This window comes from Nomascus leucogenys, chromosome 3, assembly GCF_006542625.1.
Source record: "Nomascus leucogenys isolate Asia chromosome 3, Asia_NLE_v1, whole genome shotgun sequence".
NCBI lineage: Eukaryota > Metazoa > Chordata > Mammalia > Primates > Hylobatidae > Nomascus > Nomascus leucogenys.
This window is the reverse complement of record NC_044383.1, coordinates 145305504-145325195: the sequence shown is the minus strand read 5'-3', so window position 1 is coordinate 145325195 and position 19692 is coordinate 145305504. Positions and strand designations below refer to the sequence as shown.

Sequence of the window (19692 nt, the reverse complement as noted above, 5' to 3'; positions counted from 1 at the left end):
CTAGCTTTTTAATTTCGTGTGTCCGTTCATCTCTTGTCAGTGGAACATAATTCATCTTCCGGCCACTCTCCCCGTAGCCCAGGAGAAAACCCCGTGATCTGCGTGGACTCTTGGCTCCAGACAGGCGTGGTGCCTTCCACGCAACGGACAGCCTGTCATCTGAGGACCGGACACGCACACGCAAGGGCTTGTTGGGCACTTCCTTTTCTTAAAGAGGGCAGGACACAAGAGTGGTTAGACAGTAGACCACTTAGAGTTTGCCATCACGCACATGAGGTCTCCAGACCCTGAGCCTCAACAATTAGCTGCTGAGCTTCAAACATGCATTTCTTGGTAACTAATTCTAGTAAGGACATTTTTCCCCTAAGGGTATCAATACTCTATCCACATATTCCTCCCCACGCTTCATACCAAAAGGTCTCAAGAAATTAAAATAAAACATTCCATGTTGTGAGACTGCCCGCCAGAAATCTTGGATGTTTTACAGTGTCCCTTTTTATCTATTTCCTTTTATCCCCTTTAGGCCAAAACTGTATATTCTCTGGCAAGAGCTAAAGGTCAGTATAAAAATATAGCAGAGAGACATTATGTGCTATTTATAACTCTCCTCCAGAAAGCTTTTTCACTGTAATGTTGAAAAGATGGGCTTTCCTTGCCTTTACAATGAATCACTAACTGATTTCTATTTTGGGTCCTAATTTTTCTTCCATGTCTAAGCCTTGCTCCTCCAGACAAAGCCTGGCCATGCTGCACCATCGTTGCTATCCTCTGTGTCTGTAGTTTTTTTTTACTTGCTACATTAATCAATTTTGAGAAATCTCTTGCTAAGCCAGTTAATCTCAAGAAATGCCCTCACTGTAAATTTCCCAAAGCGGTGTATTCTGGTGGTCAATACGTAGTGTTTAAAATTTTGCTTGTATATCAAATAAGAGCTGATATGTTTGGAAACAAGGGTTATGGATCATGTGACTACCACCTTGCCCTCTTTTAGAATATGCCACTAACCACATTGCAATCCCTCATTTAGGGATCCAGTTAGGCTAAGGAGCACCTCTTTAATTGTGTAAGGCAGTTAATTCCCAATCATTCTTCCTCCATATATACATTAACCCCATCACCAATTCTGACTAATTTTATTAGACTGGAAAATTCCCAGCTAGGCTAACATTTCAACACTAAGACATAAAAACAAAATCTAATATCACGATTTAGCATGCGCTTCAAGAACACATAAATCAATAGCCTTTAGAGATGCTGAAATGGCAGACACCTGGTTCCAACGTCCTGAATCTAACCAAAAGGAATATCCACTTGTAGATTAGCTAGAGCTACCCAACCAGTCACCGGGCACCCCATTCCTATAGGCCACTAAGAGAACACCATGGCATGTTGAACAAATACTTTCCCCAATAATCAAAGTAGTAATTGTTTTAAAGTTTTTTTTGTTTGTTTTTAGTCCAAAAGTATAGTCCAGTAAAATGAGCAGATCTACTGAGAACACACACACGGGTCTTATGTGAGTCAGCTGAAACATTAATCATTGAGCAGAGACAGCATCCTTTGCCCTGAGCTCTGCTCCAGTCCTGAGACCTTCCCAGCCATGTGTCTGGGTATGGAAACTGATACTGCGGGTCACAGTGTCCCTGCTGGGCCCTGGGGAGGATGGCAGGTCTCTGTTCCAGGACAAACCAATTCTGACTCGGCAATCCCTGACACTCAACAGTAATAAGCTGCAATAAAAATGTTTTAAAAGGTCTTTGAAATTTCCTGAAGGGCGGGGTCCCTGAGGAGTCAGGAGTGAAGTTCCAAGGACAAGGAGCCTGGTCACAGATGGTACAAGCTTGTTGCCTGCAGTGTCTGCCGGTAGCTCTGTCCTGCACCATGCCAGGTTCACTAAACATGAGCCACACACCCCAACAGCAGGGACAACAGCTTCCTGCTCACTGCACATGCTTCCCGCTTCCAGGCTCTGGCCTTGGTGTCCATCCTAGAATGAGACCAGGCCCACTGAACAGCTTTGGGGACAGGGCTGAGGCTGGCTCTTGCAATCCCCCTATTTTATGGAATGTTTCGCTCTGCAGCAAGCTCTCACATAGTTCATCTAGCTTTCCTTAGAACAGCTCCAAGGTAAGTAGGATAGATTCATCACCCCCATGAGAAAACTGTGGCTCACAGAGGGAAGTAGTAGCTGACAGACGGTCACATAGCTATTTAGGGCCAGGCAGGGACCTGAGTTCAGCCATTCTGATTCCCAGTTTCATCCCCTTTCCATGATGCCCCTTTCATTTAAGCTCCCCCTTACCCCATGGGCCATCCCACCAACCTCCCAACCTCTTCTAATGAATGTGAAACAAGGGTTTTGAGCCAACAGGCTCACTTCAGAGTATAAACACATGACTGCCTTGCCCAGTAGGCATTACATATAACAAAAAGTATTCTCAGCAGGTAGCAAACAGACAAGAGAAGGACTGTCACCAAAGACCACCCAGGAAGAACTGTTCCCTAGACAACATGGAGCTGGCTGTCTCGGTAATTGCCAGAGTGAAGTGAGAATGTCCTCCCTCTAAACACAGTTGTCTCTCTTTCAAATCTTTGTGTTTAGAAAAACCAACCCCATTTTTTTTCAAGTATTTTGAAAATTTCCTTTCTTTAATACTCTGGGTTATATATACCATCAAACATCTTTTACAGATCATCTGGTAATCCTCTTTTAAACTGATGTGCATATTAAGAAAACTAGCCATATGGTTCAAATTCATTTGCAATTAAACTATTTAAGTGTTTTCTCTGGGCTGTATGTGATAGCCTCACCAAAGCCTTCTGAAATTCTCTAATAAATCTTTATAAGTCTTTTATCTTGAAAACAGGAAGTCACAACTGCCAAGGGTAATGGAGCTCGCATCCACCAGCGCTGAATGTACTTCAAACTTGGCTGGACACATTCCCTCAGCTGCTCTTGGTACAACGTAATCAGGTGAATTGCACTCAGAACTGGCTGATAAGAGAAGACCTGCGGCAACTAATTATACGTCACCCACTTGGCAGGTCCCCCGGGTGAAACAATTACCATCCAGATTGCAGTAGACCTCAGAAACCAGACAGGATTCAAGTATTTCTCCTGATTTGTGCCACCGGCTTTGCAAATTGGCAAATATTCTGAAGTTGTACAGAATCAAAATCTCTTCTTTTTACAAAGAAAAAAATCTAAAATTCAATATGAAGTTTTACCCATTCTATGCTAGTTAAACTTGGTAGCTTCTGAATGGGGCTTGAAGTCATAGACTCTGAAGTCAAAGTCTGAATCGAATCTATTACAGACTATGTGGCTTAGACTTCTCTCTGAACTTCAGTTTCTTCTGTAAAACAGTGCACAGCATATGGACTTTGTAATATAACCATGTAAAGCATTCGGTGCCATACCTGACATATGCTGGATTAAGCACACTAGTTGTGTTTGTGGCCCTGACAAAAATGAAATCCCTCACTTATTAGATTCACTACCTGAGTGGGTAGCCCCCTTCAGAATGGGAGCCGTGAATGTACCACAGAGCTTACCACCATGCCTTGCATACAGGGGCACTAAAAAAAAAAGTGTTTCAAAGAACCAAATGTGAGCAAAAGAGAGGGCTTATTGCCAAGGACCCTTTACATTGAAAATCTTTTCAAATATGAGGTTGCCTATAGCCAGATGAAGAGCGTTATTCATCTTCATCAACATCTAGCAATTATCAGTGACTCGAAATCCCTCTCTTCATTGGTGTAAAAGAATGCATGACCACAGCTGTCTGGTGGCCACTTTCTGTTGGCCCAGGTCTTGCCTGGCAGGACGTGCTCGCTTCCCAGCAGAATGTGAGGGTTCACTCCATCTACAGCCTTGAAGAGCCTCAATTTGTCTGGTTTGTCCCACTGACCAATCTGACACCCCACTGCGCTGACCACCAACTTCACAAATGGTCCTGATCTCTATCCCTGTGACCTGAAAGAGCAGGCCTGATGCTCACGGGCCTTCAAATACCCACCTCACCCCAGGCAGCTGACCCACCATCCCCAGCACCAGCCTTCAGTACAACTGTGGACACCAATCTGCACGCGGGGGTTGGGGGTCAGGGGGTGTCCAGCCATTTAGGCCAGAGTCATGGTGCTCAAAGTTCAGTGTGCACCAGAAGCACCTGGCCAGGTGAAAACACATCTGGCCTCCCAACTCCATCAGGACCAGGCCTTCTGCACACTCCTGATGAAGAAGCTTGATAACGAAGAGGTGAGAAGCCTGAGAGGAAGAAGAAAGAGGGAGCAGAGAAAGGGGAGGGAATGTGTGTCCGGGAGCAGTGAAGGTCAGCTGCTGATAGCTGGATGGGGGCAGGACATCAGCTTTGTCGGCCACACTCTGCATCTGAACTCCCTGACCCCAGCTCACGCCCAGGCCTGGTGCTGCCTGACATCTCCAAAGTTGGTGAGCTCCAGCAAACGCCTCCCCAGCCTGCATCCACCACAAGTTCGTTCTTCCTGTGCAAGTTCTGACACATAACCCTCCTGAAACACCTTCAAATTGATTTACAGTACTCTTCTTCTGCATACCCAATATTTGCGATACTTACTGTAAAGTCCCTCCTTAATGCCATATTTTCTCTCCCATAAGCAGCCTCAATACTTATAACTATGTACTGGTTTTCTGTGATATTTGGTTAGGCCCAGCTAGTTAACAATGAGGAGAAAGGGCACTTGGCAGCCATCCTTGAAGTCACCCAATCACAGCCCATCTGCCGACCAAAGAAGTGAGGCTCAGAAAGGCTAAGGGAACATCTCAAAACCAAGACAGCAGGAAGCCGAAGCCAGAATTGGTACCCCATCTGTCAGATCGGTAGCCCTAGCTCTCTCCCTAGCAGCTCTTGTTGAGAAGCTCATGCTGGTTGCAGAGTTGGTGTCACCAGTAGCCATGTGTGGCACGAGCATCACGCCTTCTCCAGGGGAAGGTCCTCTTGGTGCCTCCCAAATCCCACTGGTAAAGGATGTGGTGGGCAGCACCAGGACGCCCTGGCAAGACATGCATGTGCCCCACTTACAGAGAAGCTGGCACAGTTCCCAAGGACCTGACTGCTCTTCAGGGGGCATCAGCGCCATCTGTCCCATCAAGATCTGCTCATTGCACTATTCCTCTTAAATGTGTAAGTGTCTAGTGCTCTGGGAAAGACGCCTGATGAAGAGTCAAGCATCTGGCCAGCACACTAAGGACAGCAACACCCTGCTTCCTCCAGAGACGCCAGAGGAGCACCCCTCGGCCAACCCCTGCAGTCAGTAAACTCTTGCTGCATTTTCAGGGGTTGGAAGAAGAGAAGAGGTCTTAAAAAGCAGGGGGAAAAAGGATGAAAAAGAGAAATAAAAAGAAAGAGAAAGGACCTTGATCTCCCCTGAGCTAATCAATGCCAATTATTAATGTCATGGATCATGGAAGCCCAAAGAGCCTTTATAAAGCATTTACACTAACTTTCGAAACAAACCAGACAACATCACCACTTTCAGTTCGAGATTTCTGCTGCCCACAGCAAGCATCCAATATTTCAGAGACTCTGGCTTCCTGCCTTCCGGGATCCTGCCTGACATCCTGGGTGTCATCAAATCAGGAAGCCCCAGGAAATGCCACTTGATATGGAGTTAAGAAAGGGATGTTGCTGTCAGATGCTGGTGCAAGGCTGCCGGCATCTATGCCCCCAACTGGGGTACCCTAAATCCATCAGGACTGTCTCAGGTGCAAAGTAAACTCTTTAAGCCATCCTAGGGCCACTCCATTTCAAAGAGTTTGTGTTGTTTGTTTCACAGAAGAAGTGCTGAATCACTGTCTCTTAACTAAGCTTTCTTCCAACTTCTCACCAAAGTCTTTCTAACAGCAGAGAGAATGAACCCCTCCCCAGAAGCCTGGAGTGTGGAAATTCATTCTTATTCTTCATTTTTATCTCAAAATTGCATTTACATTTTGTAGACTACTCCATAATATTTTGGTGTTTGTTTAAAAATTAAAAGTAGGCTGGGCATGGTGGCTCACGGTTGTAATCTCAGCATGTTGGGAGGCCGAGGCGGGCAGATCTCCTGAGGTCGGGAGTTCGGGACCAGCCTGACCAACATGGAGAAGCCCTGTCTCTACTAAAAATACAAAATTAGCTGGGCGTGGTGGCAGGCACCTGTAATCGCAGCTACTCAGGAGGCTGAGGCAGGAGAATCGCTTGATGCCAGGAGGCAGAGGTTGCGGTGAGCCAAGATCGCATCACTGCACTCCAGCCTGGGTGAGAAGAGTGAGACTCTGTCTCAAAAAAAAAAAAAAATTAAAAATAACATTTGAATGCCTGTCCATCAGGAAAATTCTCCCTGTTGGACATGGCCCATTGACCTTATGCCTTCATGGAATCTTGGTTGTGTCACGTTCTCCCAAGTTCTGGGGACCCCAGTTTGAGAAGCCCTGAGAATCACTGGTATGGCAGTGGCTTCAGGATGTCACCCAAAATGTCAGTCAGTAGCTGACTTTGGTATTGACCCTTGTGGAGTGCTATGAATTCAATAAAACCTACTTTGCGCCGTTAGTTTCATGGTACAGGTCTGAGGCTGTGCTGGGCTGCAGAATGGCAAGTGGCCCTGAGACAGTGGTCATCCCCTGCATTAGTGACAATGAAGAGCTCTACACAGGATGGCCATGAAGCCCTTCCCACGACCACAAGAATTAAGAGGTTCTACAGTTGCTCGCGTGGATATGGCTCTCAATCTGTATAGATCATAAGCCTTTTGAGGGGAATCTTTCCCTTATCCTACCACTGCATAGGCAAGGCTAGAATCTCTGTGATCCATTTGTGGCCGTAGCTTATCTCTAGACCCAGAAGACCAAAACCAGTTGCTCTCTTCAGCCATCTCATGATTCTGATGTAGACATCGCTGTGCCATCTGCAACAGCAGCTTGGGGTCAGCCCTACCCTGAGCCCAGCCCACTCACTCCCCATCCCCAGCCCAATCCCCACCAACACAGTGTGGAAGGATCAGGCAGCTTCTCTCGGGGACTGGATATGAAAGTTTCCTCCATTATTGGCGTGAGTGTATAGAGTCATTAGAAGCATCTACTCTAGATCCATCTCATGGTGCTTTAGTTCTTAGCCATTCCCCTACAGGATTCATGAGGGCCACAGAAAGCAAAGAAAGCAATAATCTTTTTCCAATCTTAATGGCTGAATCCCCACAGTATAACACAGAGATGGCTTCATAGCCTCTAAGCGAAGAGAAGGAGTGTTAAATATTCTAAGGAAAATTTAACACCAGAGGTCAGTTCAAAAAGTTTTGATTTGTCGGGGGTTGTTTGTTTTAGTTTAAAGTTCTTCTGATATGTGTTTCCTTTGGGAATAGAATGGTAAGTAATGCAGTTGTTTTCTGGCAATCAAAGACCTTGTTTTGTTGAACGGCTATTGTTTACTTCAACTTTTAACTCTTCTCCAACACACACACACATTGGCTTCACTTGCAAATGAAAGATCCAATTACAATATATGAGTAGGTTGATAACTTTAAAAAGAAAGTGCTTCCTTTCAGGATTAATATCTGAATTTGCAAGGATCCCACAAAAGCTGCTTCCCCTCTCAGAGGTATCACAGACCCACACCTGTCCTCTTTTTCTCGCAGACATCTGGAGAAAAGCCCAGATATCAATCAGAAAGCAGCAGCTGAACCCCAAGATGCTGGCCTCATCAGAAGTATTAGGTTTTATTAAACTACCGTAGGTTCTTCCAGGACTGGAAGGCAAGTCCAGGACTTGAAGGCAAGCGCTTCATGCAAGGCCGCATAGGCAGGGACCACCCATCTCCCACCTTCCCAGAGCCCCCGCCCCTCACACTCGGAACAGCTGCTCATCAGCCTCTGAAATAAGCACACGTCCTGGTGTCCTAAGAAAGGGCGTCACCCCCACTGCTTGCATCCCCACATGAAATGCCTGTGATTTCAGCTCAAAGTGAGGAGAAGGCTGTGCCCAGTCAATCTCTTTTCTGGCCAGCTAGCTCTTTCCTGCCTCCCTTCCATGGCATTTCTGTTGGGGTGGGTGGGGGGGCGGTGCCAGCAGGGACTACTGAGTCCTTTGCTTCTCCCCAGGGACATCTGACTAAATGGAGTCAAACAGCTTCTCACACAAACCTCTGTCTCCCACATTTTTATTACCTAAAGAATGGGCTCTACAATTAGCAAAGTCTAGCTATATTTTAACATGAGAGGCAGCTTTGAAATGAGCACTCAGATAAAGAGATCCAAGCCCTTAGGATGGAAGGGCTCATTCTGGGGTAGAACTTCCTTGGGAGGGAGTAGTGGGCAGGCCACCCCACAGCCCATGGATCTGGCTGTGCAAACACCTCATCTTCATAGACCAGCCAGCCCAAAGAATTCCAGTTTACAGATGCACACATCTTTTATTTTTGCCCAGGCCCTCAAAGTAGCAAAAGGCAAGAAATAGAATCTCTGATTAATGGTAGCACTAATCTGAGTTCAACAAACTGGCTTGCCCAGAAGCCCCTGAATCAACGTTGAACTAGACAGAGGTGACCCCAATCTTCTCACAGGCACCTCTACAACATCCAAGCTCCAGCTATTGTCAACACTCTTGTCAATGCCCACTCCTCTACCAAGCACAGGTATGGGGCAGAAGCAACGGCCAAATGCATTTCCACTGAACAAATGTCTCCTGAGCACCCACTGTGCAATTGCCCCAGGCTCTGGAGATAAGAAGATGAGTAAATCAAAGCACCCTGCCCTTGAGGAGCTCACCTTCCAGGCCATGGACTTTTGCCCTGTGAAGTGCACGCTAAATAAAACTAATAATTGCATGAGAAAGCTACTGTGAAAGTAATGCCACAGACAGTATTAATTCCCCATTGGCCAAAGGCTTTGATTGAAATTGTACTTGGAAAGAAGGCAGTCTTTGATTCATAATTAATTCCTTGATTTTGAATTGGGGTACATGTTAAGCATGAGGCTGGTGCCCAGCAGCTCCACTGCCTGGCTGCAGAAATATCTGGTGGAGCCCTTGCTTTGCCTATTGGTTTACTGTGCCGGCACCTTTTGCACCAAGTGCCAATGACACATGTCAGTTTAAATAAGTTGACATCGCCAGTTCCACTGGTTCATTCGGCAGAATTCTGCCATTGCAAACAGAGGGGAGGACACCCAACAAGGGGGCCCTGGGAGAGGTGCTTTCCAGTGTTGCCACTGGGGATGAGTCTTTCTTCTGTGTACCTTTGGTGTGTTTAAGTACATTCTCAAAATGCAGAAATTACAATTTATCATTTCTTCCTTCACTAATATGATGTTTGAATGCACTGACCTGAAACATTGAAAGTAGGGTAAAGAAATAGGAAAACAGCCATTTGTTCAGTATGACAAATGGTTTTCTGCTGCTCACAAAGCTTAGCATCATTCATTAAAAGTGGAATCAGTCCACTCAGCCTCATAGATTCATGACATTTCAAAACTAAAAGGAAACTGGGAACCTTAGAAAGAACTTCGATGCCTAAGGAAGTTTTTAGAAAGGAACTAGAAGCCTCTTGTTGAATCCCATCATTTCATAGCTGAGAAATCTGGTACTTGGAAGACAGGGGTTGCTGATGGCTGAGGGCTAGTCAGGGCCTGAACCTGGAGCTGGAGACAGGTGTTCAGAGGTGAACAGTGTCGAGATCATGGTTTGGTGGATTAATTATGCTCTTGAATTAGCAGATTGGAGAGAGAGCCATCTCAAGACACTAGGTTTAGAGTTTTCAACTTCCACATCAGTCATATTTAAATAAACCGGCAAGATCATATGCCTGAAAATTGGTGCTCATTTTGATGAAATACTGACGGAAAAGGCCAAAATACAAGTCTGGGGTAGATATATCCCACCAATCTGTAGATATGCCCATGAAAAGAGTGCTGGATAAGAAATGTTTACAATGTCAAACTTTGGTTTTTCGTGTTTTCATAGTTTCATTGTTTCGGTGTCAAATAATTAGCTCAACAGTAGGTATCAACTTTCTGAGCCAGGCACTGGGAGGGATCCAAAGATGAATCCCACCCCAGATCTGCCCTCAGGTCTACCATGCTTTCCAATAAACTGATGTAGATGAAGTCAGCCTTAAAGAGAAGGTGACAACAGCCCTTCCTTAGAGCCAGCAGGAGGGGAGCAAGCAGTGAGGGTTCAGGAGGGAGAAGAAGGGAGAGGAGCAATGTCAGCTGAAACCCTCATCCCCCCAGGGAAGCAGGAAGCAAGTCACCTACTAGAAGTGAAAGGAACCCAGGCCAGGAAATGGGCTGGAGCACAGTGGTGACATTTTGGACTAGCCACTGTGGCATAAAGAAAGGAAACTGTGTGAGGACAATCAGGAAGTGGCCAAGCAGCACTGAGGGCCTGGGTGAAGTGAGAAAACCAGCTCTGACAAGCCGTTGTTAACTCAGATCAGCTCAGCTCTTTATCTGTCTCACAAAGCCCAGCCATCAGCATGGCAGGCGGAGAAAGCTCGATAGCTGGGGGCCCTGGCAGAGCGACGAGCAGAGGCAGCGCTCCAGCAGTGAGGCCGCTGAAATGACGGGGGCAGACCTGCATGTGGAGTGTGGTTGGAATGATGGGACCTGGATAAAGTAAAGAAGAAACAGGACAGCGGCAGCTTCTAGACCCCGCAGCTGGGAAGGGTCTACAGGTCCAAAGTCTACTATGGTCTGAAATTAAGCTTCTGACGTGAGGGCATTGAGGAAGTGAGATCATGGTGATCAGATGGGGATTCCAGGAGTCTAGATTTTGGAAGGGATCAACTCTATCTGTAACTTTAACTCCATGAGGGGAGGTGGCAGTTAGAGCCAGGAGGTGAGAATATCAAATGGGTCGTTGACATGGATGCCTGGAATAGAGACCCACTATGCGCCAAATGCCTGAAGGTGCTGGATTTAGGGAGCAACCCAGAAGTCAGTGGGTGACCAAGATAAGGGAATGTCTGGTCCATAAGCGATTGTCATGCAACATCGTCTGGAAATGGCCAAGGAGTAATCGTGGACTCTATGCTGAACTTGAGTCCAAGCTATCATTTGTCCAAAAAAATGAGCAAGCATCGTGAACTAAAACATAATGTAAAGAAAAATGAGGCAGAAATTAGACTTTGATTTCAGTACTAGGCCTAGTTTAGGCTCCAAAACTTGAGAAAAGCACAGAGGACTTGATTTTTAGAAAAACCTTAAAAATGATTACATAGATATGATCATATTCAGAACTATACTTAACCAGGACCTAATGCTGTTTCCCAGATGAAGAGTTTGACAAAAGCTGACTAACTAGCTGGGCTGAGGCCCTAGGCTGGCGGGCAGCAGAGTGGGGACGTGTCTGTGTCCCTGTCCTGACCCCCAGGGCCTGGCTCTGCACTGCCAGTTTACCCAGATCCTGTTACAGAAAAAAGCCAAAACAACTTGCAGAAAAGAAGTCTGCAGAAAAGCTCCGTAACGGTATTCCAATAAATGAACAGACTTGTGACATCTCTTCCCTGGGGACAGAACAAGAGGATACAGGTTTCCATCCCCGCAAGAGGGATTCTGCATTAAGTACAAAGAAAGCTTTCCAGCTGGGAGAAGTGAGATGAGCAACACAAGAGGAGCCAAAACTGCTGCCCTGGCGCTGCATTCTCGCTCTGTCCTGTCATTTCCTGAGTCCCGAGAGGTTTCATATTTGGACGACTGACCAGTCTGGGAATTGTTTAAGTCTTGTCCAACCTCCAGGACTCTCTGGCATGGTCCTCCTCCTCCTCCCCACATGGCTTCACCCTCACAGTCCCTTACAATCTCAACTTGGTGCCACCATCTTACCAGGGTCTCCTAGGCTCCCAAACCGTCACTCCCATCTGCTTATTCTATATTACAGTACTGCTTATTTTTAAAATAATTTATGATTGTGTTATGGGCTGCATTGTGCCCCCTCTGCCAAATTCATATGTTGAAGTCCTAACCCCAGTATCAGATGTGACCATATTCAGAAATAGGGTCTTCAAAGAGGTGAGTTAAAATGAGGCCATTAGGCTGGGGTCTCATCCAATTTGACTAGTGACCTTACAAAAAGGAAATGTGGACACACAGATACCAAGGATGCATGTTCACAAAGAAAAGGCCATTCGAGGACACAGCAAAAAGGTGACCAAGGATAGAGTCCTCAGGAGAAATCAAACCTGCCAACATCAGGACTTTGGACTTCTAGACCCAATAATCAAGAGAAATAAATTTGTGTTGTTTAAGCCACGCAGTCTGCCGCATTTTGTTATGGCAGCCCCAGCAAATTAATAGATTATCTGCATCGTTTTGTGCATATTTGTTTATCTTTCTTTCTCATTAGAATATAAGTTTCATTGAGGTGATCCCTTGTCTAGCTTGTATCTCTAACACCTAGACCTCCACTTGTAATAAATGAATTAAATAATTAAAGTCCTATTTTTAGGTAAAAACAATTGAGATAGCTGTAAGCCTGCAAAAGGAGGCCTTCTGGAATCAGAACTGCAGCCATTGTTTCTAGCAGCTTAAGAGAATGGATATTCCTCTGGTTTCTAATAAAACACAGAAAGGACGTGAGACCCTATCAGTCAAAGCACTAAAGTGAATCCCTTTGGGCCTTACACCAGGTGCCCATGCTAATGTCTGCATTTTTGAAGGCAAATTCCTCTTTGAATGAAGACAGGGAATTCTGAATACTTCTTTTGTTTGACAAAATTATAATATATTTAACAATTTCTCGGAATAATAGCAGATCATATTTTCCAAGCCTTGTCAAAAGGTATAGATACATGGTGATCACTTACTGATAATTTCACATAAATTATTATTTTTTATTAACAATGAAATGTAATTTGTGAAGTACTTTAACCTAGTCTGTGCATTCTGGATATTCCTAGGTTGTTTTTGTTTTTGTTTTTTTAAGTTCTGCTTTATATTATATGCTTCAAGTGGTTTGAGCCAGCAGTTTCTTCTGGTATCTTTTTTAATCACCATGTATGACAAATGAAATATCATGTATTATAGCAGAGTGGTTTGGCAACCAGGGCCTGCAAAGCCTCCTGCAGAGAGCAGTTAAATAATCTCACAATACATACAACCAATAATGAGCTGGAACACGGCTGTCTGATCCCTAGTCCCCAGGGTTTCTGCTTACTTACTCAGAAAGGTCATACACATATGTGCACACACACTATTAAAGAGGGCATAAGAAATTAACTACTTCTGAAAAAGCAAGAAAATCACTTGTTCTAAAGCTGCTGTCATTCAAAAAACTTTATCAGGAAGGATGTAAAAATAAAACGCTTATTTAAAATACAAAATATAAGATTCAAATGCAAGGCACAAACATCCATCAGTAAAAGGTTCATACGTGTCTGTTTACATGTGTGTTCAGAGGTAAACATCCTCTGAAAATAAACATCTTTTCTTCTTTTGCACACTTGCTAGCTGTACTAACTTGTTGAACTGTCAGTATTTCCATGGTTTGATTCCCAGCCTCCTGCTCTTCTTTCTGCTAATCCTCAGCCACTCATGAGCTCTCTACTTCAACTTTTGCCCTATAGCATGACTCCTAAGTCCATGTCTCATTCTTACTTCCCTCTTCCAACTTCCATTCTCTCTTCTCAAATCAGCTACAAGACATTCCCGTTGCAACACCTCATAGTCATTCAAACAAGAACACTTAGTCTCTCCCCAAAAGCCAGTTTTCTTTTCTGATGTTTTGTTCTTCCACCCCCTTTTCATATAGCGTGCACTGTGAAGACCGCCTACACCATCAAATCTGGTCTGAAAAGCAGATAAGTGTCATTGGTTTCATCATACTCACCTTCCTGTCAACAACAACGCCAGATTGATATATTTAAACACATGGCACATGAAAATAAAATATAGCTCCTCACCACAGTGCTTTTGAGATATTACCCAACCACATTCTGAAATAACTGCATTCATTTTACATGATTTTTTCACCATCAATTAAATATATTCAAGAAACACACAAGAAATGTCAACACTTTTCTCAGTAAGTAAAACAATATGACCAGACAACATCAACATCCAAATGAGAAAACAGACAGATACACAAATATGGAGCAGAGATGGAAGGTAGGTCATCTAACATATCACAAAATATCCCAAGGTCGTAAGAAAAAAGCAAGACTTGAAGCAACATGTTAGCCCATAAAAGCCACTATTTTAGGGGGACCCCATTCATTGATTCACTGGTAGAAGAGCTATAAATATCCTAATCTGATCAGTACTGCCATCTCAACCACCATATTTGCCTATGAAGAGGGCAACAATATCCCCAGATGTAGACACAGACACTTCCCCACGTGAGAACATGAAAGAATGGTGAACAATAAGCAACACTGGTTACAGTCGAGTTCATCAGGTGCAGAACAGATTGACCAAGACTGTGTGGCGTGTGTGTTAGTTTAGCGATGGGAACTCAGTGAAGGTTTGTGAGCACATGTGTGTGACGGAAGCACAACTCTCTTGCGAGACGATGCTTCAGTGAAAACATGAATCTGACATGAAGGAGGAAGTAGTACCTGTGACGGTTTCATTAAATGGTCCTGGACCCTTAATGGGAAAACCATCAATCTCGATCCATTCACCTCCTAAATTAGGGAAATGCAACTTGATAGTTAGAAATGAGGACTGTTGGGTTTTCCACATTACAGTGCATCCATAATGTATAATTAAATGATCTTTTCAACAATCTTCAAAAGGATCTGCTCAGCCCATATTAGTGACTCGACACCTCAGCTTTACAGACAATACATATTTTAGGTCTTTTACACATGGTTTACTCTAGCAAGTATCCAAAATGTCTGGATGAAATGCTAATAACCTACATTAAAACTATTTTAAAAGAAAGGATAAGTCTCTTCGACTTTTCAATCTGTCAGCTTGCTATACAAGTCTAAAAAGTTCTTGTTCAAAAATTATTTAATAACTCTCAATTTATATTTACTGGAAGAAGCAAGAAGGGATGTCTCTCCCAATCTAAGTAACAACACTACAGCCTCTGATTCTAGATAGGACTTACCAGGCGGGCTTTCAGCTCTGTAAACAGGACGGCTCACTCCACTGTGGTTTTCTGCCGTAAGCAGCACAAAGTACACTACCCCCGGCTCTGAAACATACGGTTCATATCAAGCCACCGATTCACATCTCCAAGAATGACACAGTTTCACTCACTAACCAAGAATAACCATCTTCAATATACCAGTTATAACCAAATACAAAAATCCAAATTCAGTGACAAGCATAATGATAGATGTCTCTTTTTTTAAATTAAAATCACTAACATTCTTCTCATGCAACTGAAAAACACATGACCCAAAGAACATAAACTTTATTTCATACAAGGTACATGCCATGTGTTATAAACCTGGATTCATCAACACTCAACAAAAAGAGCTTTTGAAGGTTTTAATGTGAAATTCATGTAGGAAACAGGAACTCCTTGTCCACTAAATATGTGTTTGAACATACACTGTCAGTCACTACTAATAATCTTTCCCCATTAGAGGCTCCAAATGAAAATCTCCAGAAAATAATAAGAAATGTCAATGTAACTCATAAAATGTAGCACATGGGAAATCTTCACTGCAATACATAAAGCTTCATGAAATTTTCTCCTTTTCACAATAAAATATTCCCCTTACTATGTCTGCATGTTGTTTTTGACCATTCCAACAAAAAGCTAGAAAAATATATATATCCTGGAGTCTTGGAAATGCTGATCTTGACATAACTGGGCTTCACTTTTTGACTTTCATCTAGGGGTCAAGGCCCAGTAGCAGAGGTCTCTTAGGCTGAGCTCCTAAAGTTGATGGGATGGGAAAGGAAATGAAGACCCGTGTTACGGGGGAGGGCACCCTGAACGTGTAGCTCTGCAAAGTAAAACCCTACTAAGTACTAGGTTTCCTGAAAATGAATCACTCTCTTGTAACAGGTAAGTGGGGTGCCAATTCCTTGAAGAGATGAAAGTCTGTGGGTATTTCAGGGGAGGAGAGCTGGAGAGGCGAGGGTTAGTTCTGTCAAAGGTCATAATGACAATGACATTTCTCAAAGTAGGGAGCATTACTATAACAAAACTTCACACAGTCCTCAAGCCAGAGGCCCATGAACAGAAGCCTGGCTGATGCCCCCTGGGACGCCTGTTGTGATCAAGACTGGTGTGACTTCTGTCTCACTGTGGCAGGGCCTGGTGGCATTCAGGGTTTGGCACGACCCACCAGGCTAATTGGGAAATGCCCGGGGGTCAAGCAGAATGCAAAATCATGCTTTGCCAGACACTTTCTCTCTTTACTCTGAGCTTGTTTGTATTTCAAAGAAACTTAATCCACATGTGTTTGATACCCATACAGTTAACTCATCAGAAAGTCATCTGGGAGATACTATTTGTTTTTCAGTGAGCTCTACGACTCTCTTTTCACATGTTTTTCTTCTCTGCAGCCATCATAACAACGCAAGGTTTGAGCAAGCAGATATGATCCGCTCATGCCTTTGATCTGATAGAATCTCCATTTAACCTCACAGCTGGACTTGGGGAGCCAAGGTGATGTGGAAGAGATTAAGGGAAATGGACATTTAGCTGAAGCCATGAGGAAGGGAGTCTGTCTTCCTTCATCTCCCTTTTATACACTTTCTGCTCTGTTACCCAGAAGTGTGATGCCAAATGCAGGAGGTGGAGAAGGAGTAAGTGTAGTCAGCTGTGGTCAGGGGACTAAAGCTGAGGAGCCCATGATCCCCTAAAGGATCAAAGTGCTAAGGTGGCACAAGAGGAGACCTATTTCCTAAATGCTGACTTCTCTTCCTTCCTTATGATCCATCTTAATGTTGGGCCATGACATGGTGCAAGAATCAATGGGGCTTTAGGTTACTGGAATCAAAAATAGAAGACAGAGGATTCAGAGGCAGCTCGAAGCCTAAGCCCAAAACCAACTACATTTGCACTTATAAGACAAAATATATTGAGGCAAGATCTCAAATATTCCAAACCTCCAGAATCAAGTTAAAATCAAATTTAAATGGGGCAAAGTGTTACATCTTTAACCAGACGTGGCTAGGCATAATGTATTCCACATCTACAGGGACATATGACTTGCTCAGTCCCTGATTATAAAATGGCATATAAGTTCGAAGTCTCTAGATCAGCCCACTCAGTTGTCTAGCAGTCAAGTTTCTATGAAGCAAAAAAGGATCAGTCTACTTTCTGAAAGCACATTCAGAAGCTAAAAATCATCTGCTGCATCCTTTTGGAAACAGGAATACTTGAGTTCACATGCACGGATGGGGAAGCCCAAGTGTCCCACGCCGGCTGTCGAACAGCAGCCTCCGACAAGCATCTCAGAACTCAGCTCTCCAATCCCAAAGAACCATAAAGGACCTTGAGCCCAGCCATGGGTTATCTCACAGTCATCCTAAGAATGCAACTGAGAATGTTGGTGCACAGTTAATTCTGACTGGGAACAAGATCAGAGTGTCACTTACCCACATCCTCAATAAGGAAGGAGTATGTCTCCGCATTCACCTTGATGTATTTAAGACTTTTCAGTGACTTCCCATAGGCAATGTTGTAATGCTCCACAGGTCTACTGGTAGCATCTTTGGGTGGGTCCCACGTGACTTTCAGGCCCATTTTAGTGGACAGCAGTTTCACGTGCCTTGGCTTCAGTGGGTGGTCAACTATGTAAACAGCGCAACTATCAACTCATGGCAATAACAGATTGGGAAAATGAATTTTTTAAATCCTCTTTGATATTGTTAGGCAAACAGTAAATGATGTTTAATCAGTATGATCTGAAAGACTTTAAGGACAGTCATGTATTTGCACAGCATTACAGTATGACTACAAAACAAATAGACCAAACCCACAGGCCTTCGTGTATTTTGGATAATTGTGGGTGGTAAATTTAAACCAAAAGGGAAATAAATCAATATAAACTCTAGCATTGTCTGGCTTGATTACACTGTCTTGCTAGTGACAGAATAACAAATTAGTAATTTGCCATACTCTCCAGTAGCATTTATATAGTAAATAAGTTATTAGTATGTTGTGTGATACAGTTGGACAATCTTTAAACATCTCTGAGAGAACAGCATAAAACTGTCCTGATTAAGAAAAATATCCATTGTATTCTAAGTGAGATAGCAGAAGCATTCATTTCCACAAAGAAAACAAACCAAGATCATCAACAGCTTAAAGGGCAAGTAAAACTCTGGTTCTATCTGCATATGTCTAATTTAAATGTTTCCATATTGTGTTCCAGAAGAAAAACAAGTTAGTACCAAGTACAATCACTTTTTTATCTTGACTTACGAGGTTCCAAAGAAATTCACTTCATTTTCAAAATTACTAAAGTGAAACATAACATTTTGTCAAACAAAATCTCTCTACTCACTATGTAACTGATACTGTAATGCAACGTAATATAAATGTGTCTGAAATATTCAAGCAACAGTCAAATCTAGGGCAAACCTGGAACTGAAACTGACTATTGAGTAAAGCATGCTGCAAGAAAGAAAAAAGTAACCTAAAAACAAAACCAACAACCTTTAAACAGTAACTTTAAGAAAAACGCGTTTGGAGTCTCAGGGAAGAAGAAAAGAAAAGGAGCATGTTTAGTGACGACACATATGTGAGTTAGTACATGATTTTAATATTGGATGAAAATTCTGAACAGAATAAGCATAGATAATTCTAACACACATCACTCCTCCCAAAATTGCCCATTGCCTCTGGAGTAAAATGATGAGCAAGGGAGAGAACTCCTTAGAGAAATTCAAGGGATGAAAGAAGAGTATGAATTTGAGGATTTTGAAGCGTTAGAGAAAGAATGTCTATTCTGGAGACAGAAGCATGATGTTAGGGTATGGACAAAAATCTACAAAGCACTCCCCCCCCCACAACTCCAGAGATGAGGTTCCTGTAAACCTGTGAGGGAGCAATCACAGGTAAGTAGCCTCATGCTTTTTGGGAAATTTTGAGTTGGGAAGACTATGAAGACACCAATCATTTTCTAGGCATTTAAAATTAGCAATAGTGGTTACTCTTCTCTAATTTTCATTTACCTTTCCTTACCTACAAGCAACTTCAGCAGAAATCATTCCCAGGAATCCAACATTTCACACTGATCAAAAGGTGTGTAGAAGCAAAACAAGATATCCGAAAACTACAAATGGAAGCTCATGGTTGAGTGTTTCTCCCAAGGAAGAATATAAATGAATGAATATACATATCGCACTTTTCTTTACAGCAAATCTCCCTCAAGAAAAGTGAGATCTTGAATAGACATTCTAAACTGTGAGAACTGTAAAACCTAAATACTGTCACATTTTCTACCAGGCACTAGTGATTCAATCAGTACACAGCTACCTAGGCCAGAACATGATTTACTTTTATTACTGACACATGAAAAGAGCAATTTATAAATATGTTCATTGTTCTTCTCTGTGATACCTTGCATTTATCCTTGGACACAGCACAGAAATTATTCTGTGCTGAGTCACACAGCTACAGCAGGGATGGAGCCAACTACAAACATGGCTTTGCCCAACTCCAAAGCCCAGCTCTGCCAGAAGCTCATCCTCCCTTGGAATTGTCCTCTTATTGTCAATGATCAATGACCGTATCCACTGAAACATACTATCCTAAAACAAATTGTAAGA

At 43.3% G+C, this 19692-nt stretch overlaps 1 protein-coding gene across 2 annotated transcripts in view; it reads right to left on the bottom strand.

Annotated features, from left to right (window-relative positions):
- FNDC1 (fibronectin type III domain containing 1) overlaps positions 1-19692 on the bottom strand; it is a 102062-nt gene that overhangs the window by 56112 nt on the left and 26258 nt on the right. The window contains exons 2-5 of one of the 2 annotated variants that reach the window (XM_030803979.1): positions 17515-17709; positions 15062-15148; positions 14562-14630; positions 1-207 (exon numbers count right to left, since the gene is read on the bottom strand). In XM_030803979.1, coding sequence (XP_030659839.1) covers positions 1-207; positions 14562-14630; positions 15062-15148; positions 17515-17709 — 558 coding nt within the window. Of the gene's footprint in view, positions 208-14561; positions 14631-15061; positions 15149-17514; positions 17710-19692 lie in introns of those variants that run through there. The other variant, XM_030803984.1, reaches the window with a different exon arrangement.